At 40.3% G+C, this 27,367-nt stretch overlaps 2 protein-coding genes across 3 annotated transcripts in view; one reads left to right on the plus strand and one right to left on the minus strand.

Annotated features, from left to right (window-relative positions):
- Nucleotides 1–204: 204 nt before the first annotated feature.
- Nucleotides 205–6,131, minus strand: LSM5 (LSM5 homolog, U6 small nuclear RNA and mRNA degradation associated). Its single transcript, XM_026100773.2, has 5 exons — nt 6,019–6,131; nt 4,830–4,925; nt 4,600–4,627; nt 3,855–3,927; nt 205–2,050 (listed from the first exon to the last, which is right to left on the minus strand). Exons 1-5 carry the CDS (start codon nt 6,062–6,064, stop codon nt 2,018–2,020), a joined length of 276 nt encoding a protein of 91 aa, XP_025956558.1. The 5' UTR covers nt 6,065–6,131; the 3' UTR covers nt 205–2,017.
- A 2,955-nt stretch (nt 6,132–9,086) lies between these two features.
- The window catches only part of AVL9 (AVL9 cell migration associated), a 46,070-nt gene continuing 27,789 nt past the window's right edge, over nt 9,087–27,367 (plus strand). The window contains exon 1 of one of the 2 annotated variants that reach the window (XM_026100756.2): nt 9,087–9,382. In XM_026100756.2, coding sequence (XP_025956541.1) covers nt 9,278–9,382 — 105 coding nt within the window. In that variant the 5' untranslated portion in view covers nt 9,087–9,277. The remainder of the gene's footprint in view (nt 9,383–27,367) is intronic. The other variant, XM_026100757.2, reaches the window with a different exon arrangement.

The following is a 27,367-nucleotide window of genomic DNA, read 5'->3' on the forward strand; positions in this document are numbered from 1 at the left end:
TGGGGTGGGGGGGGGGAAATTAAGTCAGATGAGATTCTTGCACACATACACACTGGCAGTCTGAAAGTTAAACCACTCTGAGAAATCCAAAACACTTCACATAGATCAGAACATGCTCTGAAAGTTAGTCTGAAGATATAAGTAGGTGTCGCATTCTCTTTAATTTTATTAATTTTTCCTTTTAGAAATACTGATGCTATGATATGCATTTAAAATAGGTTTTATTCAGTCATTAAGCAATCACTACAACATCCTTCACAAGAAAGCCTAGCTACAAGATAGCTTTTGCACAAGTGTATCTCCCATTGTGACTACAAAGGCAAGAAAGAGAGAGGGAGACAGACAGACAGAGAGACTAAAAATAGTATTATACTATCTATCAAGCTTTCTGAGAAAAGAACTCAACTGACAAAGTATTTGGGAGCTAAAACCAACAGATGAAATGATTCTAATCAAATGAAAGTTTAAAAAAAAAAAAAACCCTGATTTTCTGATGATATATTAAAAAAATTTGAAGAAGGAAGGAGGGACAAAAAATTAAAAACCATTCAGAGAGCCAAGGGTATACACTGTCACTGTCTAATCTGAGCAGCACAAAAGCAGTTCATAGATTCAAAGCAAATGGATCTTAATGTAGCATGTTCCTGTGGGAGGGAAGAGAGGGGGTGTCTTTTCCCCTTAGAAGGCCAAAACAAGAAGTCCTTCTCAATATACTTCAAGCTAAGACCCAGCTAACAGAAGACTTTTCTCAGACAAAGCGGGGCAAGAGGATCTAATACAACTTCCTTGCAGTCTCCTGCTCCTGAGCCCCTTTCTTCAACTCTTCTTTCCTCTTCTAGTGATGGGAAGAAGGCAAGGCATTCACTATCCCTAGGAGACCATATTCTACCCTGCTTGTCTCTGTAGTAACAGCAGGGAGTTGTGAATCTTCTCCAAACAGATTTAAACATAGAAATCAGTAGAGTAGGGCATTATGGAAGCATAAGCTGCAGTGGACATAATTTATAATCACATTAGTTTCTTGTCCATCATGATAAAATAAATACACCAGTTCCTTCCTTTATCGAGCCTCTTCCAAAGTAGAGGTTTCCTCCAATATCTGTCATGTTTCTGTTTGGATCACAGAAACGTCCAAAAGAACATATTTACTCTGAAATGACTACTCTAAACCATGCAAGCAAGCCTGGGCAGCTTCTAATTTAAGTAAGTATACACAGCACCACTTAGTGGTGAAAAAGCAGTCTCCAGTAACATGAGTGAAAAGTTGTAAGACTAGCCTTTTCCCAAACATGAACTAGGCCTGGTCTTTTCTTGATTAATGATGATGATGAAAGTGTCTTTACTGTAAGAAGGTGTATCTACCAAGCAAAAGAAGTTCAAGAGAGCTGAACCTGAATGATCTCCAGAGGTCCCTTGCAACCCCAACTATTCTGTGACAGCAGAACCAGAGGATCCTGAACTTCAGAAAGATGCATCCACTCTGCAAACTTCTCAGAATTCTACTACACTTCATAGCATTCACCTTGGTTTCAGGTGATTCAGCCTCAAGTAGTGTTTAAACAAATGATCCAGCTTAATCTCTGCCTGTACTCCAAAGAAGTACAACATCTTGGCTCATGAACGTTTACATAGACTTGCAACATATAGGCAACAGCGAGAGAAAACTAAAGACTGATTGACAGCAACTGGAACATAAGCTATTCTTTTCCATTTCATGAAACAGTTGCAAAATCATCTCAAACTTGTGCACTTACATAGCTAAACGCAATAATTAACAAAAAGAAAGCCTTTTATTCAGAACAGATTAGTGCGCCTTTACAAGAAAGTCATGATTTCAACTTACAAAGTCAGCATTAGCAGTGCATCTTTCCTGAAGAGGAAATCTTTGTCTTTTATCAAATATCAACTTGAAATGTGTGTAAAAACGGAACACAACCTCCCCACACACACCCACACCCCAAAAGCTCTATTTAGAATACATATATAACTTGTCTTCATAGATGACAAATGGATCAATTTATACTTCAGGTCCTTCTCCTCCAGGAACCAGCTATAAAAGAGCAAGATGGTTTTGTGTTAGTGCCATGGATGTGAGTTATACAAATCCGCATCTGACGCTTCTTGCTTAACATTTTAGCAGATGGAGATTTCACAGCAAAACACAAAAATGTTTTTTGTATTTGATATTATCTTACCCTCCCAAAAGAGGAAGTCAGTAACTGCCAGAGAGGCATACATGTCAAAAAGAAACTCCAGAATACAAAAACGTTTAATACTAAATAGAAGAGTTCCTAGATAACAAAACATTATCTGTTACTCCATTCAAGAAGATGATTCTGCCTACAAAGACTACAACTCATTTTCAAAAGGACAAAGAGTATGCTTCCTGCCAAGAAGCTTTTCTCCAATTAGTGGTTCTTCCCCAGACTGTTACTATACTGGGAAATTTGTTTCCTCTTTCCAATTTTTATTGCAAAGCGGAGTGCAAAGGCTTATAAAGAGCCGGAATTCTTCTAAACATAGCAGGAAATTAGTCAACATAGTATTTTCCTGTGAAGAAAGTAAAGAACCGAACAACACAAAGGAAATACAAAAGAAAAAATATGAATAAGGAAAAAAACATTCAGTCAGACATTGCTTTTACCAATTTTTTTTTTAATATTTAGCTGAGAGCTTCTAAAGGCAAAGATCTTTCCTTATTTGGAGACAGAGGTGAAGGAGAGAGAGGGGAGGGGGGAGGGGGGGAGAGAAAAGAGAGAGAGAGAGAGAGAGAAAAAAAGCCTAAACCATAATTTTTGACAGCAGAAGATTTCCTCGAAAATAGATACAAGATGTATTGCCCAATACTTGCACTCTAAGAATCAGCAACTTCTGTTTTAAGGGCAAGATACTTCCACATCTACTGGATGACCGTAATTTCACCCCATATAAGAAGTCTGAGTATACACTATCCATTAAGGATGCAGGAGAATAGCCAAAATGGAAAAGGCTTAGAAATTAAGGCAAGATGGCACTTGCTCAGAAAGGTGGGACAGAGAGTAAGAAGGTAGTGGTGTGGAGGTTATTCCTCCTTCAGAGAGTCAACCTAGACTCAAGTCTGTCTTTTTCCTCTTCTCACAGAACTAGGAATGCCCTTATATTCAGATATAGTAGGCCCTGACTTTGCAGCCGGCTATGCAAATAAGCAAAAAGCTACTGTAATACATCTATTTTTGTGGTAAAGTGTCTAGGAAGTTGCAGAATTCAGCTTAGGGATGCATAATCACAATACTCAATTATTGGTTCAGTCCTGGATTACATATATCAACATGCAGTAAACTAAAATCATAATGCTTCTAATTCAGTATAGCCCAACAGACCTCCGTATCTTTTCTCAGACCATAAAGGCACTGCTCCCTAGGCATCGTATGCTATTTCAATAGTTGAATGACTTGGCAGGAGTGTCAAACTGCTGCAAACGCAGCATACAGAACATAACGGATGTGATTTGAATGCGTCCTGCCCCACATAGTTATACAGCCAAGCACTCATTAGTTAAAAGCCACTAAATCAACCAGGCTACAAAGAAGGTTCCAAAGCCAGAAGTGACTCCCTAACATACCTGAAGACCAGAAAAGGATTCAACAAAATGAAATTATGGTCATCCTATTTTCACAAATTTTATACTGTAACATGTGACAAGTATGGCAATAAGATTGCTTCTCTAGCCTCAGTCATATACATATATGTCCCTGAAGCTCCTTGAAGTAGCTTCTGTAATGGAACACTCAGCTTGAAGTAGCAAATCCAGCAATAACTGAACTCAGCAAGTACAAAAAATAAATGTACACAATCTATTGGCGATAATGACTTACCATTGTTATGTTATTTCCATTTAGCAAAATCTGGTCTAGTTTTGTAATTCTTCTGCCCTCAGGTGTAATTTCACTGAAATGGCATGAGGAAAAGAAAAAAAAAGAAAAGGTAAATAAATAAGAACATGTAACTATGGAAAATGATTATAGTTTTGATTATAGTACTGACACAAAGCTCTATATTACAATGGAATTTATCAGAAGTAACAAATTAGCTATGTCACAACATGATTTTGATACACTGGCCACCTGGGTAAAGAAAGCTACCTGAAGACTAAAGAGATCCATTATACTTTTCTTCTCGGTACTTAACGATGTGGATTTACTCTCCAAATCTTATCAAAATCTTGACTACCACTAATATTCAAAGTAGGTTTCAAACAGTAAGATTGCAAGACAAAGTAATAAATATTTATCCTTAAGTGTGCCAGGTTTTCAAATTTTTGCCTATATGTTATGAAGACTTAAAAAACAAACAAACTACTGGAGAGTTCAACACAGAACCTATGCAAAATTAATGCCATAAATTAGGAACTTCATTAAAAATATTTACAGAGATAAACCAGGAAACAGGTGCTCTATGACATGGCTGTCCTCAAAAGATCATCCTCTAGTTTAAGTCTAAGGTCTAAATTATTCAGTCAGCAAGCAGTCTAAAAATATCAGAACACTTTGCTGATACCATGTTTTTGTAACATGGGAAACCAAAGTTTAAAAAGCCACAAGAGACAGAAATAATACTTACAATTCTGTAACATCTTCTAACACCATATCTGAAAGTCTAGTTTCAAGGAAAGTACAGCACAGAGCCTTTAAATTATTTTCATTTTACATGGAAGTGTGATTTTATCTATAAAATGAGAGTAACATATTAATCAATGCAAGAAATTTCTACTCAGTGAACACCAAACTGTTAAAAATCAACAAATGAATTAAACCTAAAGTTTAGTCTTAAATATTTCCATCAAAGGATACTGACAAAGTCATCAAACCCTAGAAGCGTTCCAACGATTTCTTTATCACTCTTCATCACAATATGAATGCGTGAACCTATGCATTTGTCCACAAGTTCTGTAAATTAAAAAAAAAAGAAAAAAAAAGATTGAAAGGGATTAAAAACACACTTCTAAACAAAATGTCTGTCATGATGGCAAAAAAGTAATCGCCAAGGACACTAGTAAGAGAGAAAAATAAGTGTTTTCCTTACAGAGCTTACTACTATTACATTAAAGAGTCTTTAAGGTAATAGTACTGTAATGACATACTTGCTTTGGTGAAGACATATTATTATTGCTGCTAACTGTATGTTTAATTAGTATGTGATTGCTCAGCATCGAAGTTGGATAATCTTCAGCCTGCATCCAGCTGCATCCAAATTAAAAGAATGAATAATTTTTTTGAATCCTGTCCATTCTTAAAGACCCATGATTTCCCCCAAAGGCAGAAATTTAAAACCTCTCTCAGTTAACATCTGCCAGAAACTGAACAGTTTACCAATCCAGACATTGCTCCTGAGCAGCTCGAGGAGTGTTATAATGCACCAAGTTCCCACAATTTAACAAGACACAAGACAGAAATTTCATTGACAAGTTATACCTGTTCTCCTCACCTTTCTTCCCCGACCACCTACTCTTAGAGCAATGGAAAGCTTATATACTACACGTTGCCTCAGTTTTGGGGGGTTATTTTGCTTTTTCCACCAGAAAAGCTTGACGTTTGAGCTACAACCATGTAACCACCTAGCTTTAAGGCGTGACGGCCACTTTTTGACGTATCCCTCGCACGCCGAGGGCGGGCGCCTCGCTTCGCTCCCGCGCCGCCACGGCCAGGCCTCGACACAGCCGCGGAGAAATCCCCTCCCCACCCCACCCCACCCCACCCCACCCCACCCCCTGCCCCGCCCAGCCGGCCTCCAACCACCGCCCTCGCGCACCCGCCGCGCGCCGCCCGTGACGTCAGCACCCACCGCCGCGCGTGACGTGCGCCCCGCCCCTCGCCTTCCAACCGCTCCGGCCCCCATTCAAACCTCCCGACACGCGCGGCGCCGCCAGCGGAGCCTAGGAACCGCCCTCCCTCCCCACTCTTTGAGGGGAGCCCCCCACGCGCGCACGCCGCCGCAACAACCGGGAGAGAGCGGAGGCACCGCGGCGGCGGCGCTGGTTACCGAGCGGCAGGAGCTGAGACGGGTTGGTAGTCGCGTTGGCCGCCATGTTGGATCCAGGCGTGAACAATCGCTCCCGCCTCCCGCGGAAGTGAACGGTCCCCTGACGGGGAGGCCCACTCTTGGGTCGGAGCGGCAGCCCCGCCTAGCCGATGTCCGAGCGCTCGTTCCTCCCGGGCGCAGGCAGGGCAGCGGGGGGAGGACATGGCCGCTCTGGCCGGTGCCTGGCCACCCAGGAGGAGCTCTGAATATGTTTCCTCTTAAGACAGACCTGGTACATCTTCCCCTCTAATCAGAAGGCGGGGGCTCGGTCGCTGCCTGCGTGAATGCCGTGCTCCTATCCCCTCGGCTGCGGTAGGGCTCAGTGCTGCGATCCAGATGAGAAATTAAGGGATTTAAATTCCGCCTCAAAGTGGAAAAGCCACTGTGCCATCTGCACCCGCTTTTTAACGTAAGCTGTAACATTACAGCAGAGAGCGAGCTCCACTGTATTTAAGGATGAGCGTGGCTCTCTGCCCAAAGCTTCGTTATTTCTAAGTGCTTTAAAAATCCTCCTGATTTCTCGAATTGCTTGAAATTTACTGTGCTTAATAGTAGCACTGCCTAGTATTAATGTCTCGAATTGGAGATTGTTGTCAAGCTTTACGCCTCTTTTGAAAAATATTTTACAAAATTTTTTTTTCTGAAGGTTGCCTGCGTTGTAGCACTGATCCTCCTTTGACTAAATACTGTCACCACAAAATAATTTTAAGTAAATATTTTTCCTCCTGTGGGAGATGTACATAGTCACTGAGGGTGGGCAAAAGGAAAAGGTAAAACAAAAGCCAAGCAACATTGCATAAGCAGCAAAACTAGAACTGTGTTGCAGCTAGACAGGTTTTTGGTAATTTGGTACGTTTCATTGAATTTGAGCTATACACAGTGCTCTGAATCAAACAACCACAGTTCATTTAAGGTCATCGTAAATACGTACTTATCCTAAACATGCCATTGATGAAATTCTTGTGCACCTGAATTCACAATAGTGAAGACAGATGACCCTTCACATTCCAAAAGTTTTTTTTTTTAACCTCTTGCCTTACTGCTTTTTTCCATATTTTGATCAAAATAATCACTTTGTTCTTCAGGGTTTTTTGTTTATTTAACTAATGGGTATCTTCTGTATTTTAATATTCATATCTAAGATTTTTGTCTTTGTAAAATGTACTTCAGTTTCCTAATATTGTGAGACACTCATGAAATCTCTAGCCCATCATTACTTTCTTTGTCTTTTATCTTTCTTATTTCATTTACAGGAGAAGTTCCCAAGTGAGAGATCATAATCCCAAGCAGTGTCATGGTCATTAATTCAGATTGGTTTCGCTAGTATTTAGAGTAAGAGCCTCAGAAAAAAATAGACTCCAAACAGGAACTAAGGTTGCAACCAGCAAGAAATCAGTTACAAACCTCAGTTCCATGCTAGGACTTCATCTGTGCTTATTAACAGAAATCCTAGAAGAATTATTTTTAGTTACATGCTCTTTTCTACAAATTTACAATTTCTTCCTTTAGGAAAGCGGGCTATACCTAACAAATTCAGTGAAACTACCAGCTACTGCATGTGCTGCTTACCTCTGAGGCTACTCCTAGATATATGAAACATACTTCTCTTGTAAAGGTTATCCATCTGAAGAAGTCTCACTACAGATAATCAACGCTGATAACTTTGATTATCACTACTAAATTCAGAATGAATGACAAATTCTGATTACTATGCTAATGATATAATAGGTGGTGGTAGCTAAGTAAATATTACTGCTGAGAGAAAGGAACGACCTATATGGCCAATTGAGTTTGTTCGAGTTTGTTACTGATATTTATTAGATATGCATTGAGAGTGTAAATTCCATTAGGAAAGTTCCAACTGAGACTTTTCCACAAGCTTCTGTTTCATAGCTGCTGTATCTCCCCTTCCATTTCATAAAAACAAACACACAGTGTTAGCTGTGAAAAAGACGTAGAAGATGTCAGTCAGATCGATTTTCTAGAACAGGCTGATGTCATTCAGTCCAATGTTTACCATTTTTATTGCCTTAGTGGAAAAGAAAATTTCAAATAATGAAAAAAAATCTAATAACCTATTCAGAGAAGCAATATTCCACAATTATCCAGCAGTCTTATTGTGATGTCCCTATAATGCAAAATGCGTAGCGGTGAGAGTACTGCCACATTGCCCTTTCTTCAGTTAACTGAACATGAGATAAAAATAGTCTCAGGCATCTCTTTTTTTGGTATATCTCATCACTGGAGGAGATAATGGCTCATATTTCATACATTTTTCTGTTTTGAAATTATACTGAACATCATAAAAGTAAGCTACAGAAAAGACCTTATAAGGAATCATTCTCTTGCCAGTGAAGGATTGTTTCCTGCAGTTTATCCTTTGTTCCCTAAAGTATACATTTTATGTAATGGAACTTCTGTTGAAGTTGAAGAATAATATGTAATTATAGACTTTATTGTTATAAGTGAAGCTTCTGGGTGTTGTGTTAGTGATGGGATTTTCTTTTATCATTTTTTTTTTCAAAAATAATCTCCTCTTCTGATTTCCACGAGGAGCATCAACTTGATTTTTCTAACTTTAATCCATTGATAGACATGCCTCAAGTTAAGCAACCCCACAGCTGACTTCTCTCAAGCTCTGAAAACATGAAGCCCTAATTTGCTTGAACAGCAGCACTTTGAAAATGGAAGACCTATGCGAGAAAAAAAAAAAAATGCTTCCGAACTAAATTTTTGTTTTCAGCCTTCCGCAAATCACGACACCTACGTGGATTAAAATCAGCTCAGACTTTTGTGCTGCCAGAAATTAAGTAGTCTGGGGGTGTACTGTTTTCTGTGCTTTCACAGTGGCTTTGAGAAGGGGGGGAGGGAAAGCAGGGGCACCCCCGGTGTGGAGCAGGCCGGTTTGTCCTGCAGCCGAGCTAAACCTAGCGCTTTTTTTTATTATTTATTTTTCCTCCGCGAATCCCTTCGGAAGGCGGTGGCGGGACGGGGACGCCCCTCCCGGCGGGGGGCGGCACCGGGCCAAGCGAGCGCGGCCGGCGCTCCGCCCTCGCTGCCGGCCGCCTCCTCTCCTCGGGCGGCCGGGCCGGCGTTGCGGAAGGAAGCGGGCGGGCGGCCGGGGCGGCTCTGCGGGCGCCTGGGCGCCGGGAGGCGGAGCGAGCGGCCGCGCTCGGCGGCGGCGGCGGCGGCGGCGGCACCGTGAGCCGCGGCCATCGCCATGGAGAAGCGGGGCGCTTCCCTGCCGGCGCCGCCGCCCGGCGCGCAGCGGGGGCCGGTGCTGCACATCGTGGTGGTGGGCTTCCACCACAAGAAGGGCTGCCAGGTGAGGGGGGGGGCTCGTTTCGGGTGGGAATCGGTGGTTTCCGAGGCCCCGTCAGCCCAGCGGCACGAAGGGCCCGGCCCGGCCTTGGGGAGCGCCGCCGGCGCCGTGACTCAGGTCGCCTCGCGCGGGAGGCGGCGGTTGGTGTTCGCCGGGGCGCGCGCGTGACTCCGTGCGGCGGAGCGGCCGCCCTCGGCGCTGGGGCGGGACAAGGCTCGGCGGCCGAGTGCCTTTCGGCAGGTCCCCCCCCTCCCCTTGGCATGACCGCTGCTGGTCAGGAAGGGCCTAGGGGCAGAGGGGGTCTCCCAGAAGGTCAAAACACACACACACACACACACACACATATTTTATTACTATTTTTTTTGAGGTGAGTCCACTAGCGATGGAGGACCAGTGCCCCAGTGTGCGCGTAGCGCTGGACAGGGAAGGCAGCTCAGGCCTGTGCCCTGCTCCCTGGCCTGACGGTGAGGGGAGATGAGCTGTGCTCGCCCCCGGCCCTGCCTGCACTCGGGGGGCTCCCTCCTCTCCTCGGCAAAGGAGGGGGCTGAGGGGGCCTGAGCCCTGGTGTTAGGAGGGGGTTATCCCTCCCGGTAGTTTATCCCTCCAGTGTGGAGTGAATCCCTGAAGCAAGAATTGGATCACCTACCAGAAAGCAGAGACAGAACTCTCTGCCCCTGCGCTTGACTCCTGGAGCACTGCTGACTCCTTGCCCAACAGGATTTTAGCACATTTTATCCTCTTTTCTTTTTTTTTCCCCTCGTTTTTCTCTGTGGTTTTCAATTTTAAGAGCTCTTATGCAATGGAGGATTTTTTTTAAGCTTGTTTTGTGTCAGTAGGAATTGTATTTGAGCCAATAAAATAATGGCTATTCCAATGGTGTTTTGTTTAATGTTGCAGTATTAAAATAAAACTGGTATATAAGCTGCTAGAGTCATTACACACTTTGTGACTAGGCAGTCTCTAGAAGAATTCAGGTTGAATAAATACTGACCTCTGCTTAGAAAGATAGTGAGTTCTGCATTCAGAAATACACATAAATTTGAAATCATCAAATGATGAATAGCTGTTCTTTTCAGATGGCTGTGTTGTGTTTGGTGGGGTTTTTTGTTTTGTTTTTAAATATGGTTATGTTGCAAGAAAATTTTAAACTCTTGGACTTTCCATTCCTAAGAGGAAAAATAACTGTTGCAGTCTGCAGATTTTGTTACCCAACTAGTCACCAAACATAGTTGCTTTGTTTTTATCGGGGCAGATAGATATAACGTTGGAATTGACTTGCTATGAGTTTGCATGACCGGCAGTATTTCTGGTGAATAAATGGTGTATGGAGTGCCAGTCAGGGTAGTTGTAATGATCAAAAGCAAATTTTGTGTCTTGAGCTTCTAACTTACACCAGTGAACGTTTAACACAAACGGTGTTTGTTATGATTGTTCTTTCCCCTTTTGTTTCCTTCCCCTTTCTTCTTTTCTCTCGTTAGCTAATCTTTGGAGATTGTATTTCACTGTTTCAGTGTGGGTAGCTGTTCACTAATGCTCTTCCTCCCCCTCCCCTCCCCAAATCTGGAAGGGTGGATGAAACTGTGCTGTTTGAAATGGTCCAATGTTTCAGTTGTTAGAGAACTGAATGGCCTAGTAACCCATAGCACTGATTTACCAGTATCCTTCAACATTCCTAGAAGAAGCCCTTTTGAAAGCGGGAGAGGACAGACCAATCCCTTTACCTAGAGCATTCTCAGTCTCTGCGAAAATTACCAAAAGAACAGCGTGTCATACTAATTATCTGAGAATCAGTCCAAAACCAACTTATTTAGTACAAGGTAACAAGGAGTTAAACTAATTTTTCTTACGCTTCAGTAAGCAAAACAAGCACAGGATGGCAGCATGTAAAAGAAAAGATCGTACCAACAGCAGCTGAAACTTAAGAGCAATATTATGCATTGAGTGCATTACTAAATCTTTTCTGAAAAACCTGTGTAATTCTGTAGTGCTTCATTTCTTCTCAGGACATGTAGGGGCTATTCAAATGTGCATGTTTGCAGGGTCAGTTTCTATGAAGTAATTGGATCATCTAGCTCTGTTTGCAGTATTTATCGGTCACTTCCTTGTCAAAGATTGTTAAGAGATCAACATCAGTTGGGTGTCTGTAGGAAGAATAGCACGTTTTTGCCCTCATCTAGTTTTTGGCCGTATGGAAGAAACATGGGTTGGAGACAAAAGCAGATGTGGCTTTTGTTGCTTCTGTTCTTCTTTTGGGATCTTCCTTTCTCGTACAGCTATGCAGTGTTGACGCAAAGACAAAAGTTGTAAATTTATTGATAACTGAGTTTTATCTCACTGCCAATAAAATGTCTGTAGAGGAAATTTTCAAGTGTTCTCAAAAACTGGGTGGCAAAGCCTCCAAACCAAAATCTTTTTAATTAGAGAATTTGCAGAGGAAGGTAGTTGGAGAGGGTGGAGCATAGCTGTGTCAGCAATAAGAACTCTGGGAATAGAATGAAAATTGTTAGAATCACAAACAGGCAGACTTTCTAAACGAAATCTGAGTAAAAGGGTCTTCAGCCACATAAATATAAAAATAACTGGAGGACGGAGGTCAGTAGGCAAAAGGGGAGATTGACAATAATTTGCATATGATTCGAAGAAGTCCACATCTCCTTTTTCAAAAAAAACTGTTATCAAGCATGACAGTGAAGATGGGATGAGGAAGCAAAAACTAAATCCAGTAAGCTTGATTAGTGGAGTCATGTAACTTGTTTCAGAATTCAGGAAGAACTGATTCATGAAGCTGAACACCTCAAAGCAAGGTTTTTAAACGTATACTACCTCCAACTTGGCAGGTTCATTACTGAAATATGGAAAAATATATCTTCTTAAAAGAACTGGAGGCAGAGATCTGCGCAGCTATAACCTAATGAGGTTGACATCAGTAATATGCAAGGCTCTAGAGAATTTTCGAAGGAAAGAATTAATTAACAATATGAAAGCAAGTAGAATGAGTCCTGTGTGGATTTACTAAAGATAGATCATGCCCAACTGACCTGCATCCTTCATAAGAGTAAACGATTTGTTTACTCTTTATGTAAAAACAAAGGTGTTTTTTATTCATATATATACATATATATATAATGCTAATAGAATAATATAAGAATGCTTATAACTAAGGGTGCTAATCTGCCTGGAATTGGATGATGATTTATAAAGTACCACAAAGTAAATCATTTTGTAAGATGGCAATATTGGAGAATTAGTACAAGAGCTAGAACTTAGGTGGGGAACAGTTTAAAGGGGAAGAAACAGCAACAAATTTGTGTCAAAAGAGGAACTGCTGGTCTGAAAGGTGCTTGCAAGTGGTGTTTCTCAAGACTGACTTTGGGACAATGTAACAATTGTGATTGTAATAATTACTGTATACAGTAAATTCTGACTTGATGGTGATCAAACTTGAGGGGTCAGCATTACAAAGGAAGGTTGGAATATCTTCTGAGAATGGATGATGCTGCTGAAATGCTAGAAAAGAGATGCAATATGAAAACATGCAATAGGAATGAGTAGTAATAACATTATAGGCATGAGAGTTAACACCAAGAGACCTCTGGGAGAGAAAAATGACTGCATGTGATCAAAGATAATTGTAAGCCACGGAAGTAGTGTGGCTGAGGGCAGGAAGAAAACAACACATGTAGTCCTACAAGGTATCAGTATATGTACTGATGTATAGAAGTTCTTATCACCATCTTTCAGAAAGATAGATTTAGGCTCTCTCTGTCAGTTCCAGGAATGGATGAGATGGCCCTCGGGCAACCTGTTTTATAGGAGGAGAACTTAGAAAAGCTTGGTTATGTAGGCCAGTAAAATGAGTTTTCAGGCTGTAGTTGGATGAATGCAGTAAGCCAACTCTACAAATAGGGGAATATTTTCCCCTTTTCCTCTCCTGCCTCCACATTGCTGTGAGGGGAAGGTAGCTCTGTAGTAAGCTGACACAGGGAACTGATGTGACCAAAAAGTAAGCTTTGTTTTGGTGTTTTGATTTTGAGTTGGTTGGTTCACTGATTCTGTAGTGTACATCTGCAGAAAACAGCTCTGCTGGAACAAGGTGAAGGCTAGTGTGAGGGTGGGAAGAGTGTCTCTTGACAGTGGTAGTCTGGGAGTTCTGTTTATGGTGGTCATGTTTGTTTACGGCGTTTGAAGAGCTCATTGAACATTTTATGTGCTCATACAGCACATAAAATCATATTTCAGGAGAATGTTGGAAGGGGAGAAGCAAGGAGGGGGAAAAACAACTTTAAGCTAAAGTCAGGACTGGAACCAGGACAAATAGGTATGAACTGGCTGTGAATATATTCTAGGTTGGGGATGAGAAACTACTAGCTAGCGAAGTAAAGTTCTAAAGCTGCTTTCAAATGGGAACAATTAAGACTGAACTTGATGAGTTTAAAAATAAGAGATCATACAGCAAGCTTGCCTGTTACAACAGAGATTGGTCTTGCTTAACTAAGATGACTCTTGTCTTGTGTTTCTATCTGTTTCCTCAATAGACTTCCAGAAAATGCATATAAAGTGTACATATTTTAAAGAACAGTTCCTGTTCTTTAAGTTAAAGCTAAGTATAAGAAAAGTTTAATCTATACCGCAAATCATTTTAGGTGCAGTTTAGAAATGTGTAGGAACTTCTTTTTCTTGTGTAGCTCTCTTAAATTTTTTTCATATACACTTGTTTAAAAAAAGAGAATGAGACTCAAAGAATTGCTCCATTTACATATGCCTTTTGATTTATAGCATGAATATGATGGTTATTCTCCATGCTCCTTTCAAGGACACATGGTTAGTGTTTGGTCTTTTTTTTCCGCTTTTTTTCTTTTCTCCTGTGTAAAGTAGGCTTATATAGGAAACGAGGCTAAGGTTTACCATACATATAATACTGTCAGCTGGACTGTGCAGCCTGAGGATGTAGTTTTCTGTGTAATTGTTACAAATTTGGAGTTGATGCTCGCTGTTAAGATGGCACATCATACCACATTTGAAGGAGTGTTCTCTGGCTAATATTGAGTGAGCTCGTGGAGGAGCTGTATGTTTTTGTTTGTGCTTGCACTAGCAGATCTCCAGCCCGCTTATCTAGGCCTATGAGCTGCTGATTTATATAGTGATACTGATGAAATATCCAGAAAGTGCTGTTTGCTGTATTTGATATATCTGTTTGCAAAAGAGAAAACGTAGTTATAGTAGTGTTCTTGCAGAATGGGAGGAGAAGCTTGGCTGGAAAGTAGATTCCTCTGATATTTGAGAGGCTCTCAACCAAGTCATTAAAGAAGGCAATGATAATTTGCTTGAAGCATCTCTTGTGAAGAGTTTCTTTTCTGTGTAAGTATTGGGTGTCTTGTTATGCGGACCCTTTCAGTGTTTAATTAAATAAAACAGCAAATGTCATGAAATGTGCAGGGGTCTTGGGCATTATACATTCAGTCATAATTTTCATTCATCTGAAATGAAGTGACTGAAAAAAAGGATCACAGAATGGTTGAGGTTGGAAGGGACATATAGAGATCAGCTAGTCCAGCCCCCCTGCTCAAGCAGGGTCACCTAGAACAGGCTGCCCAGCACTGTGTCCAGACAGCTTTTGACTGTCTCTGAGGATGGAGACTCCACAGCCTCTCTGGGAAACCTGTTCCAGTGCTCTGTCACCCTGACAGTTTTCCTTAGATTCAGATGGACCTTCCTGTGTCTCAGTTTTCTGCCCACTGCTTCTTGTCCTGTCATTGAGCGCCACTGAGAAGAGTCTGTCCCCAGCTTCTTGATACCTTCCCTCCAGATGTTTACACGCATTGATAAGATCTGCCCTGCCCCTAGCCTTCTCTCCTCCAGGCTGAGCAGTCCCAGCTCTCTCGGCCTTTTCTTGTATGAAAGATGCTCCTGTCCCTTAGTCATCTTCATGGCCCTTCACTGGACTCACCCCAGTAGCTCCATCTCTCTCTTGTACTGGGGAACGCAGGACTGGACCCCAGCACTCGAGGTGTGGCCTCACCAAGGTCGAACAGAAAGGAAGTATTATCTCCCTCAACGTGCTGGCAACGCTCTGCCTAATGCAGCCCAGCATATCATTGGCTGCCTTTGCTGCAAGGGCACATCACTGGCTCACATTCAACCAGGACTCCCAGGTCCTTCTCTGCAAAGCTGCTTTCCAGCAGGACAGCCCCCAGGCTGTTATATAGGAATAACCCAGGAATATAGGTTATTCCTCCCTACGTACAGGACTCTGCACTGGTCATTGTTGAACTTCATGAGGTTCCCATCTGTCCACTTCCCCAGCCTGTTGAAGTCCCTCTGACTGGCAGCACAACCCTTTGGTGTATCTGCCACTCCTCCCAGCTTGGGATCATCAGCGAGTTTGCTGAGGCACACTCTGCCCCATCATCCAGGTCACTGATAAAGATGATGAACTGTGCTGGACCCAGTATTGGCCTCTGGGCTACACCACTAGTTATTGGCCTCCAGCTAGACTTCATGCCATTGATCACAACCCTCTGAGCTCAGCCATTCAGCCAGTTTTCAGTCCACCTCCCTGTCTGCTCATCTAGCCCATACTTCATCAGCTTGTCTATGAGCATGTTACAGGAGACAGTGTCAAAAGCCTTACTAAAGCCAAGCTAGACAGCATCCACTGCTCTCCCCTCATCTACTCAGCCAGTCACCTCATCATAGATGGCCGTCAGATTGGTTAAGCATGATTTTTCCCCTTTGTGAATCCATGCTGACTACTCCTGATCACCTTCTTGTCCTTCATGTGCCTGGAAATGGTACCCAGGATGAGCTGTTCCATCACTTTCCCAGGAATAAGGCTTCCTAGTGAGACAGACCAGCTTGTAGTTCCCTGGGTGCTCCTTGCTCTTCTAACTTGCTGAAGTTAGGAGTGACATTTGCTTTCTCCCAGTCCTCAGGTACCTTTCCTGATCAACGTGACCTTTCCAAGATGATTGAAAGTGGCCTTGCATTGACATTAGCCAGCTCCCTCAGCACTTGAGGTGCATCCCATCAGGGCCCACAGACTTGTGTATGTCCAGTTTGTTTAACTGATCTCTAACCTGATCCACCTCCAAGAAGGGAAAGTTTTCCTTTCTCCAGACTTTCTTCCTGGTCTCCAGGGCCTGGGGGATTTAATTTTAACATTTAACTTTACAATGTAATTTTAACATCTAATTAAATTAATTTTAACATTTAATTTAATTTAAAGAGTTTAACATTTAATGAGTAGTTCAAGAAACTTACTTTGATACCTGTTTGGTAATGACAGAAACGGACAGGAGCTGTAGCACTTTATCATACATAGTTGCTCATATTGTTACCTGTTAATGTAAAATACTATTTCGATATGGTAGTACTTTACTTTCTACACACTTCTCAGGCTACACAGGATACACATGAACTGAGCCCTGTGGAAGAAAGTTGCCCTTGCCTGAAACAAATTCTGGATATCAGCCCACTGTGGTCCCACAAAAAAGTGCTAACCTTATCTAAGTATTTGGTTTTTTCTTAGTTTTTTATGACTTACAAGCTTCTAACCGAGTAGCTATTAGGGACCTTGCTTAGACTGGTTTATTTGTTTACTTTTCTACAGCTTATCATTTAAAGAGAAATTCTGCATGGGGAAAAAATGAGTAAATTGTTTAAAAAACAGTAAAAATGAAATTCAACATTAAAAACATTAACTCAAATAATAAAATCCAGACCCAGACACTGTAAAATTAATAATAACAAAGACAAAAAAAAAAGCGTACAGGCATAACGTCTAATTTTAGATTAAGTTTCTCACTTGACTGCATCTTTGCTTTCCCCTGTTTACTACATGATGTGGGTTCTTTCTGTCTGTGTATACATACAGTTTCTAGTTATTAGAACACAAAAAAACTTAGGTTAAAGAAAAAGGCATGTTAATTTCTGTCTAAAATGTTTTGTCTGAATAGTTTAATTCTGTCTAAACAGTTTCATTTGGAACCTTTGTATGCTGTAGCAAGCTGTGATGTCTAAAGATAGTTTACAGGAAGAACCATATGAGCAAAAATGATTTGGCAGTATTTTGTCCTGGTCTTCATACTGTCTCGGCTTTGATAGCCCGCAGTAAATAGTTATTACACCTTCCAACAGAGAGTTTGCTGCTCATGTATTATGTGCATGTGGGAGAAGTGTTTTCAAGATGCTGCTTTCCTTACCTGGTTCAGAATGCCACGCGTAGTTCTCTATTGAAAGAAAATGGCTCTAAATTGCCTATCAAACTTGAGTGTAAATTGGGAAATATTATGAGGAAGCAATTTGCTTGTGAGAGAAGTTCTTAATCAGTCAGAAAAACATGCTGGCATAAATTCAAAGTAGAAAGATTTACCACAGAAATGGTGTTACCTGTTTCAGAATATCTGTAGGTGGATAGTTACTGTGGACAGTTACTGGCGTAGCTCTCTGGGTCTTGGTTGTGTTCTGCTTGGTTATGCTTGCTTCAGCAAAGGATTGTAAGATATGGATTTGGGGGCTGTTGGTTCTTTATCTTCTGTAGTAGCTGATACTGAATTTCATAATAGTTTTTCAGGAGTTGAAGTGGTAAATGGCTACTGATTTCAAAGCAAATGAAGAGAAATGTTTTGGGGGATTTTTCAGAATCATAAAGTATTTCCTCTCCTCTCATTTAAAGTGAGAGATCAAGAATTTTATTTGCCTTAACATTTTAATTTTTGAAAGCATGAAATGATGTGAAAAAACCCTTACTTATTTTATGATAGAGATCTTCAGCAAAAATCTAATCTGAAAAGAGATTGACTAGTAGATACAAGTCATGTGTTGAAAAATAAATGGGGAGACCTTACTGTTAAAGTAAGAGAGTCATGAGGCCTACTTCTGTACCTAACTCTACTGGAGAGATCTTGTGTGATGGGATCCTTGGGCACTCTTGAGCTCTGTGTCTAAGTTTTTTTTATGTGGGGTGGCAGAGGAAGAATAGCCTCTGAGGATGTAGGTTGAAAATATGATTACTCAAAAAATCCTGCATTCTGAAGGTGAAGTTGAATTGAGAAATGATTGACTTCTTTAAAAGGAGAGGAAGAAAGATTGGTTTCAGCAGAGCCAGAAAAACCTGCAGGAAACAGAATTACGTAGAAGATGTAAGCCCAATGACTGGTTGTTGAGGAATTATATGGTCCATCTACTACTGTACTACCTAATCTGGCACAGGAAACCTGATCTTTTGTTTATGCTTTACATGAGTCTTTGTGGTTATTACATCTGCGTAAACTGCGGCTCTGACTGTGTAACCAGCCATGCCCACAATCTTGCTTCACTTTTTTATGAAAAAGAGGCGCAAAGCCCAGCTTTGCTGCACTTGATGTCCACAGCCCAGTGCTGCAGGTCACTGCTGTCCTTGTATAATAGGTGAACGTTGCGTTACTAGGCATTTACTGTACTCCTGAAGTGTTTGAATATACTCTAAATACTCTTTTAACACAGAAATTTCTAATTGTGCCACAAAAGAAGTGTGGATAATGGGAAAGTACTGCATGTGTCTTGGACTGCTCACATGACCAGTCACTTGTGGTTGCTTGGGATCCTTATTGTGTAAAATAATGGCAGCTAATCTTGACCTGCTTTTCTATATGCCAATGGAGAATGACATTGTAAACTTCATGTCCCAGATGTAGTGGTGGAATACTCTAAATACAGAATATTCTGTATGCTCTTGGAATCCACAAATTTGTGCTAAGGATCTTCAAAATACTTTCAAATATTTTAACTCATTAATGTGAATATAATGTTTGCTTTCCCTTAAGTATTGTTGGACTTGCATGTCTGTGTGACATGCATGTTTTCTGGGTGGATTGTGTTTGAAGAACAAGGCCCCTATCTTGACTGACTCATTGTACATTCTGTTCCTTGTGTGCTAATAAAACTTGAGATCAGGAATGACAGAACTGATATGTATTTTTTTAGAAGAAAGATTGAGTATTTTGAAATTTTAGGGGAAAGTGTGTCCTTCAACTTCTCTTCTCTTCCTAAATTGCGTATGTTCTCATCCTGTAATTTGAGAGGGAAGGATGGACTTATCCATGAGTATATGGAAGGAGTTATGTTCTCTTCTTACAGAAGATAATGCTTGTTTTGCTCTGCAGAAATTAGGACATAAATGCCCTGAACAATCAGTGCATGTGGCCTATTTTTAGACATGCCTAGAGAGCCTATGAGGGGTAGGGAAATTATCTCCAAAAAGCAGTTTTGGCAAGTTATGCTTCAACTTGCTTGCAGAATTAGGAGACATCTAAGAAATTAGTGTGGTTATAGTCTGCTGTTTTTATAAACTGTTCTGAGCATTGCTTACAGTTTCAAAGTCTCCTGTTGTCCTCTCCTGTGCTGTCTTTCTGAACAAGAATGCTGAAGTCACTCTCCTAAGTCACTTCCACAGGCAGCCTTTCTTGAGGCATCTGTCTTTTTTTTTCTTTTATTAAGGGGATTACTTCTAGCATGTCTTATTCTCAGTTTGTCTCCTGTCTTTCCTCTAAGACTCCATTTCACGGGAAAATTAATTCCTTTTTTCTCTTCCTGATCTCTGCAAACCCAGCAGCGGTGCTTCTGTTAAATTTACTTGATATTGTCTTAACAGAGTAAGTGAAGTGCATGCCTTGTCTTTAATATTCCTGAGTCTGTGCTTTTGGGGGAGCACAGTAGGTAGATATTATGCAATAGGTAATCTTGTCTAGTGTTTAAATAAAATCCTGTTCAAGGAGCAATAGAAACAGAAATATCTTGAAAAGGTACTGGACCAAAATCAAGCAGAAGGGTTTTGTTCCTGGCTCATGTTACTGATGATAACCTTAAACATATCACTTAAGTAGGGAACTAAAACGGAGGAATTGTAGTAAAAGTATTTAAGCACTTTACAGGATTTCATGCTTGTAACACTCCCTTAATGTTGCTAAGTTAATGATAACATACATTGAGTATTAAAGATTAGCTTATAAGCTATTGTGTACTAGATGGAAATATATGGATTTGCTTCTCATGTTCAACAGGTTGAAATTTTGAAAGAAGCTTTTAGCTTTTATTAGAAGGGAGGCTACTCAAATTAGCCTGGGATGATAATCATTTTAAGGACACAATGCACTGTTAAGTATACGGCAAAATGAGTATCCAAGACTTCAGTTCTGTAACCTGTACCACAGGTTCTGCTCTCTCTTTTAGAATTAGTGACGAATTCCACTCTCTGCATGGCTTTCTATTCCGTTGAATTAGTATATTTAGTACCTTGTTCAAGGAAAACTCGCAAGTGTGATGGGGTTTTTGGTTTCAGTTGTTTTTGTTTTGTTTTTTGGTTTGGTTCTTAAGTTTTAAAGAGCAGTATGCTCAGTAGTTGCTTCCTCGAAGGCTCGTAATGGAAAGAAGGAATGCTTCTTTTTACAGTTCCATACTGATTATTTTTTCCATAGTTGCCCTAGTGTGTAAATTGAGAAGACTTCTAAATATTTATTTGCAGCTATATAACACCTTCTACCATCATTAACTTTCATCTTACGATCTGTCAGTTCTTTGGACATATCATGGCAACCTTGTAGTTATTTAAGTGATGCTCTGTACAAGCAATTTTGACTTCACTTGGATAAATGAATGAGTGCTAGATGAGTAAAACATGCATTTCTGTATCTCTGTGACACTTCTCGTATGCCTATTTCAGAGTGCTTCCAAATAGTAGCTTGGCCTCCCAGCACATTTGTAAAGTTGGCAACGTAATTTACAACAGGTATAACAGAGGAAGGTGCAAAAATGTAAAATAACTTACCAAAGGGCACTTCTAGCTGCAGGAAGTTGGAACCTGCAAGTCTTGACTTCATGTTCCCCGTCCTAATATTGCCTTATTTTAGAATCTGTGTCTGAATTTGGTAATCTGGCCTATAGCTTGCGTGTGGTGCTGAACTATGACACCTAGGCAGGTGCATTTTTTTCTAAAAGCTTGCTTATAACGTTTCTGACAGAAAAATTGAAAGCAACTTCCTTGTCTATTATGACCTGCTGGGGAATAGGGCATGGGGCTGCCTGCTCCATTGGGATTACCTGGAGCAGAGCATGTTCTGTAGTGTGTAATGCCGTTGTCTTTGTGTAGCTTCTCAGCCTCGTACTTGGTAGTGAGCTTGTCCATGCTCAGGTTTAAAGCTGGTGCTGAAACTTGTAAGGAACTAAGAACTGTTAAATAAGAACTGTTCTGGGACCGTCAGAATTCTTGCAGTAAATATCCTGAACACTTGTCAGATCATAGAAAAAGAGGATTACTAGCTTGGACTGCATCAGTTCAGCAATACTTGTTCTATGAATTAGACACAATGGCTGTTTCTGAAGTGTGCCCACAGTCCTGGTCCTCCAGTTGTCCAGAAAGAGGGGTCCACTGGATCCTCTGACAACTCCCTGTCCATCTGCGTAGGCTTCCTCACGTTGGGAAACGGTGTGCGGCAGAGCTGGGGAAAGGATGCACATTCGAATCTCATCTGTGGCGCAGTTTAGGTGCCAGCCAGGGAGTGAGGGAGTGCTACCAGCCCCTGTAAGTATCTAGCCCCACAGGAGGCTGTGTGGATGGAAGATGGAGCTACTGCTGACCCAGTCTGTACCAGTCACTGCTTTGGTCAGAGGTAACTTAACAGCTAGCTGAGCATCACCTTCTTCTGTTTCAGCGAGGAAGCTGACCTCTCTGGTATCTTGTACCTTCTTAAGAGTTCATTCTGTCTGAATTCTGTCTTATTTTCTGTAAGACCACAGTCTTTCCTTGAGGGCACAGAGTTACCTAGCAAGTCCCCTAGGATGGAATGGCTGCAAGAATATTGTGCTCCTCTTCTGGAAGGAGCTTTCCTTTTTGGAAGAAGCCTTTATTTTAAGGAGAATGATATGGGCAAAAGTCTCCGAAGTACAGGAATTACATCCGAGTTGAATTGTATTATTATAAAAATAAAGTATTGGGGGGAATGTCCAGAATACATACCAAGGTGGTTTTAAAAACAAGTATGAAGGTTGGGGATTTTAAGATTATTTTAACTTTTAAAGGCATAAGAGTTAAAACTCTACTAACCTAGTTGGATTATCAAAGCAAACTTGAATGGTTACACTATGCACCTATAGCTATACAAGTGGTATCATTATAACTTGAGTGGTTGCTTTATAGCTTTAATGGTATGGAAGAATTCAGTTGGCCATAAAATTGGAGGGATAGAGAAGACAGGAAATTAATGTATTATAAATAGGTAGGACATCTATCACTGTTACCTAGTATACTTATTTATATAATCTGCTGTTAGAGGTGTTTAGTGTGTAGGCATTACTGCTCTTTGCCCTGTGAATCCTGATTTGGGTTTGTCATACAGTGAAGAGGAAAGTTTGTCATTTAAACGTGATTTAAATTATGACTTAAATAATAAATGTAATTCTTCAGCACTGAGAACAATGTGCTTTGAGTTTCATATGGCTGCATGCTGCAGTTGTGGTGACTCAGGTAAAAATCATTGGTGTTCTGGTTTCCTCTGGATCTGGTTATGCTACGACTAATGTATCTGGGACTTTTTTGCTTTTAAAATCCTGACTTTGAATGAAGAGCAGGTATACTCACATATTTGAAATCAGGGATCAATTTAAGTGTCATTCTAATCCATTTTATTTGTCACTGCTGCTTAGCAGTATCCTCAATATTCAACATTCTTCTGCTTTTCTTGTTCTTCTTTTCATCCTTAAGTGAGAGAGGAGGAGTTGATATCCAAGAACTGAAACCTGCTGAAATGATTTATGAATGGAAAGGTTCTCCTAAATAGGAATAGTGGGTGTTTTCTGCTGAGCTGCTTTTATTTATTGAAGCAATTATCCTACCTATTGATGCAGTACAAGTAACCAAGAGAACATCAGAGTGGTTGTTTTCTAGAATGGAATGGATTCACTCCCTGCAAAATAGATTCATGAAACTTTGCAACTTGCTTAGAAAAAGTTCTTGTCTTTTAAAATAATACTGTAGTTCTGAATGTTTCAGATTTGCATTAATTCTGTGGTGAAATTGTCTCCCTATTGAAGCAGTGAATAAACTTATTTGAGGATAGGATTTCTTCATCTGTGGTCTGAAGAAAAATCTTCAGAAGTATTTACATTAAAGAGGAGGGTATATATTGTAACTGTGTTGACTAAGAAGGGGGATAGGGAATTTGTACCATGCACATATTAAATATCATTCATTTTAATGTTCACCAAGGATCAAACTCTTACTGTGACTGCTAACACTTAACAACAATTCTCACACACAGGGAAGACAAACCTGACCTGAATATAAAGTTCGTTGAAAATGGATGGGGACTACCTATCTGATGTTCAGATGTTAGTTTAGGTAAACATGTATTTTGTGTGCATTCCTTTATCAGATCCTTATGAATACTTCTCTCTCTCTCTCTCTCTCTCTCTCTTTTTTTTTTTTTTTTTTTTGGTAATAACTATATACTCTTGGTCAGTTCCTGAATGCAGGAACTAAAATACATTTTCCTGTCTGCACTCATCTTTTCTTACCATGGTTTAGTCTGGTAAACTTACTCTGGCTAGGAAATCCTTTTAAGTGGGAGGAAAAAAAACATTGCCTATGTGGTTTTATTGTTTGTTTGTTTTCATTCCCCAAACAAGATAGTACTGTGTATCGGTACTTACTCTGGGTCCAAGCTGTTGTGCAGATGCCAATTCCTGTTAGATTCAGTAAGAATTGCTTACAGAAGGTTCGTTAACGTAGCCAAATTACAGGTAAAATAAAAATGTCAATTTGAAAAATTCAGTTGTAGTTCAGTTTAGGGGGAGGGTTTTGTATTTTGTTTGAACTTGGTAATCAACAGGAATTACTGCGCTCTGTGCACTGAGGATCGCCGTTATATTCTTCACTAAATCACAACATAGTACTTTGTGTTGATTTTTTTTTACTTCTGAAATTCATCATCAGCAGCCTATATACAGAACAAGGAAATGTAACTGGCAGAAAATGTTGCCGTCAGAAAAACCCTTGACAGGCGTGATAGTGTTTCCAGCTTTAATGAAGGTCCCTGAAACTTGGAAGAATAAGAAATGAGTGGAAAAAGTGGTTCATGTTTTATATAGGTTCTTCTGAAGTCTCTGAGGAGTTAGACTTTTAATATGAATTTCATTTTGTCGAGGAGTTCTCTTTAATTCATTTGAGGGGAAGAAAATAAGTGCAGAATCTACTCAGACAATCAACCAAGAAAACTTGCATTTATTTCTTTGTTCATATTGACTCTCCAGTTTTATTAACAAATTCTTTCTCATATTGGCAGGCATTCTTTTCTAATGGTTATATGTGTTAATGATGAACAGAGAAACTGAAGTGCACATGCTTATGTATTGTAATTATGCATTATGAATTTGCATAGATTTATACAAAAGTGCGCTGTTGTATTTAAATAAAAATCAAGCTCTTTCTCTCTTTATGTAGAGAAGAAAGGAGGATAGAAGGAACAGGGGAGAGGTCCCCCATGGTTGTTCTTGGGTTTGAAGTAGAAGATGAGGGAAAAAGAACTATTTTGGTTTTTTGGGTATTAGTCTTCACTAGGAAAACTATACTGCACAATTTACACGCACAGGCTGAGAAGAGAATTTTATTGAGGCTCCTCTTGTTCAAAAACTTGGAAATGATAGAATTGAGATTCTCTCTACCTCACTCACTATCGCTTTTGTATGTGTGCATGCCTTAATTTCAAGATCTTATTAAGACAGGGGCAAGTAACATTATGACAATGTTGGGTAACTTAATTGAGACAAGAACTGCTTTTTTAAAGACTGCTCAGTGTTACTATAATACTTAAGCACTGAAAGCATGGTTTTTGCAGCAAAAGTTTCCTCACTGCAATTGAAGCCATTGTGCAAACTGAGCTGTAGATGTGGAGCAGGCTGTTTAGAAGATGAGGTGCAGTTAGGGTGAGATTCATTTGCATTACTTCAGTCATCTGTAAGTTAGACTTTGAAATCTAAGCTAGCTCTCTTTAGAGATGATGGAAAGACATCAGAAGAATCACCCTCTGGGGATGTCTGCTTTCTCTGACTATGCAGAATGGCTAGGAGAAGTGGCGCTGAGATCCTTCTTTTCAATACGTAGTCAGAGGAGGTGAATCCCCCCTGTGGTGACTACTTGGAAAAAGTTTGATGTGACTGCTTTGAAATAAAATCCCAGGAAACTCTCAAGCTGGAGGCAGGGGTAGAATAAAGTTCTTCAGGGCGTTGCATGCTGCCTTTGCTGTTAAATTGTCCTTTTTCTTCCTATAGCTGTCTGCCTCTTTGCTATTTCCACTCCTTTCAGCCTTTGTAATATGAGATGGTACTTGTGCAAACAGCAGTCCCTTAGCCTACACAAATGTGATTCCTCCTTAGAAACTAAGGTACTCTGCATGGATCCTCTTCAGAAGGGAGAGGAGTCATCATGTAAATTGGGACTATCGTAACATATACAGATAAAACAGATGAATTAAGGCCACTAAAGCAATCTTACTTCTGTTTTTTCTAAGTTTTGTGATCCTCCCTCATCTATATGTGCATGCACACACATGCATACAGAAATTCATATATTAAAATACATATTTTTGGAAGAAAGAGTCTGATATAAAACATGATTATCATTGGTGCCATTAATGCCTGTTCAGTTTGTTGAATTTGAAACCATAAGAGCCTACAGAAATCCCTATCATTGGGAGTCGCCCGTAGCAGCTGAAGTGTTGACAGCAAATTGGGGGCTGGAGCAAGGGGGAACAAGTAGTTTTTCAGCAAGTTCCGTACTGGCAAAAGAACATAGGAGCCAGGTCTCAGCTTTTTTCTGGACTTTAAAAACAAGTATTCCTCAGCAAATGCATGCTTTTCATATAGCTTAACTCATTCTGCCCTCCTTCTTCCCTCTAGATGTATCTTTATATATCTTTCCATTTCTCTTAATTCATTATTTTGATTAGAATGTGAAATAAACATTGCCGTTCTGTAAGTACATGAAAGTGCTGATGCCTTAGATCCTTACTTAAAGTATTTTCTTGTCAAGAATAATGCTTTGGAAGGTATTCATTGGAATTTAACATCTAGGAGTCACAGGGTGTCCTCTGTATTTGATGAAGTTACTGCAAAGGCTGAATCAGAACCCCTCTCCATTGACTGTGCACTGAAATAAAATATCTGCTTCAGGAAGTTAGTATAGATGCTCCTTATAAATATTTGTGTTCTTAAAACATAGGACCTCTGCTTTATTTTTTGCTGAGGTTATTTGTGTTGCAAATAGGATAGCACTGCCTAATCCAGTAATAATTTTGCTAATGGTATTTTCAGCCAGCAAGTCTGAATCTGTGGACAGTGTCAAATTGTATGGTATAATCATCTTCTCAGTTGCAAATGCTTACATTAAATTTCTAACGGCTGAATGTTTTCACAGTCTGTAATGTGGAAAGTGTGTCATGGGATTCTCAGGAATTATGCATGTACTGAATGGCAGGCAGTGCCTCTGCTCCTTGAATATGCCATGGTCCACTGTTTGTCACATTTGGAAGTCAAATACTCTTCTAGTTAACTTAATGGCATATGCTGTTTGAAATGCTGCATGCATTCCTAAAGATAACTAAGTACAAGTAAAAGCCTAGATTTCTTCCCTCCTTCCCCACCAAGCTAATCCTTTTACTATTGCATGTTTTTTTTTTTCATTTTTTTCCCACCTCCCCCTTGCCCTCCTTGCTAAATTGTTCTTTCTGACTTATGTTCAGTTCAGGAATTTGGTCATTCACTAGATCTTTATTCATTTTTCATGAATACCTTCAGGATCTCTTTGCACACAGGGATATGGAATATAGTATGAGGAATAAGAAAATTTGATACAGCAAGTAGCAAGGCTGATTTTTTAGGCTGGCTTTTTGTCTTACGTGGTTTTTGTTTGTTTTGGGGTGGGTGGGTTTTTTTGGAAGTTGGCAACAATTGGAGAAAGAG

This window comes from Dromaius novaehollandiae, chromosome 2, assembly GCF_036370855.1.
Source record: "Dromaius novaehollandiae isolate bDroNov1 chromosome 2, bDroNov1.hap1, whole genome shotgun sequence".
Lineage (NCBI taxonomy): Eukaryota > Metazoa > Chordata > Aves > Casuariiformes > Dromaiidae > Dromaius > Dromaius novaehollandiae.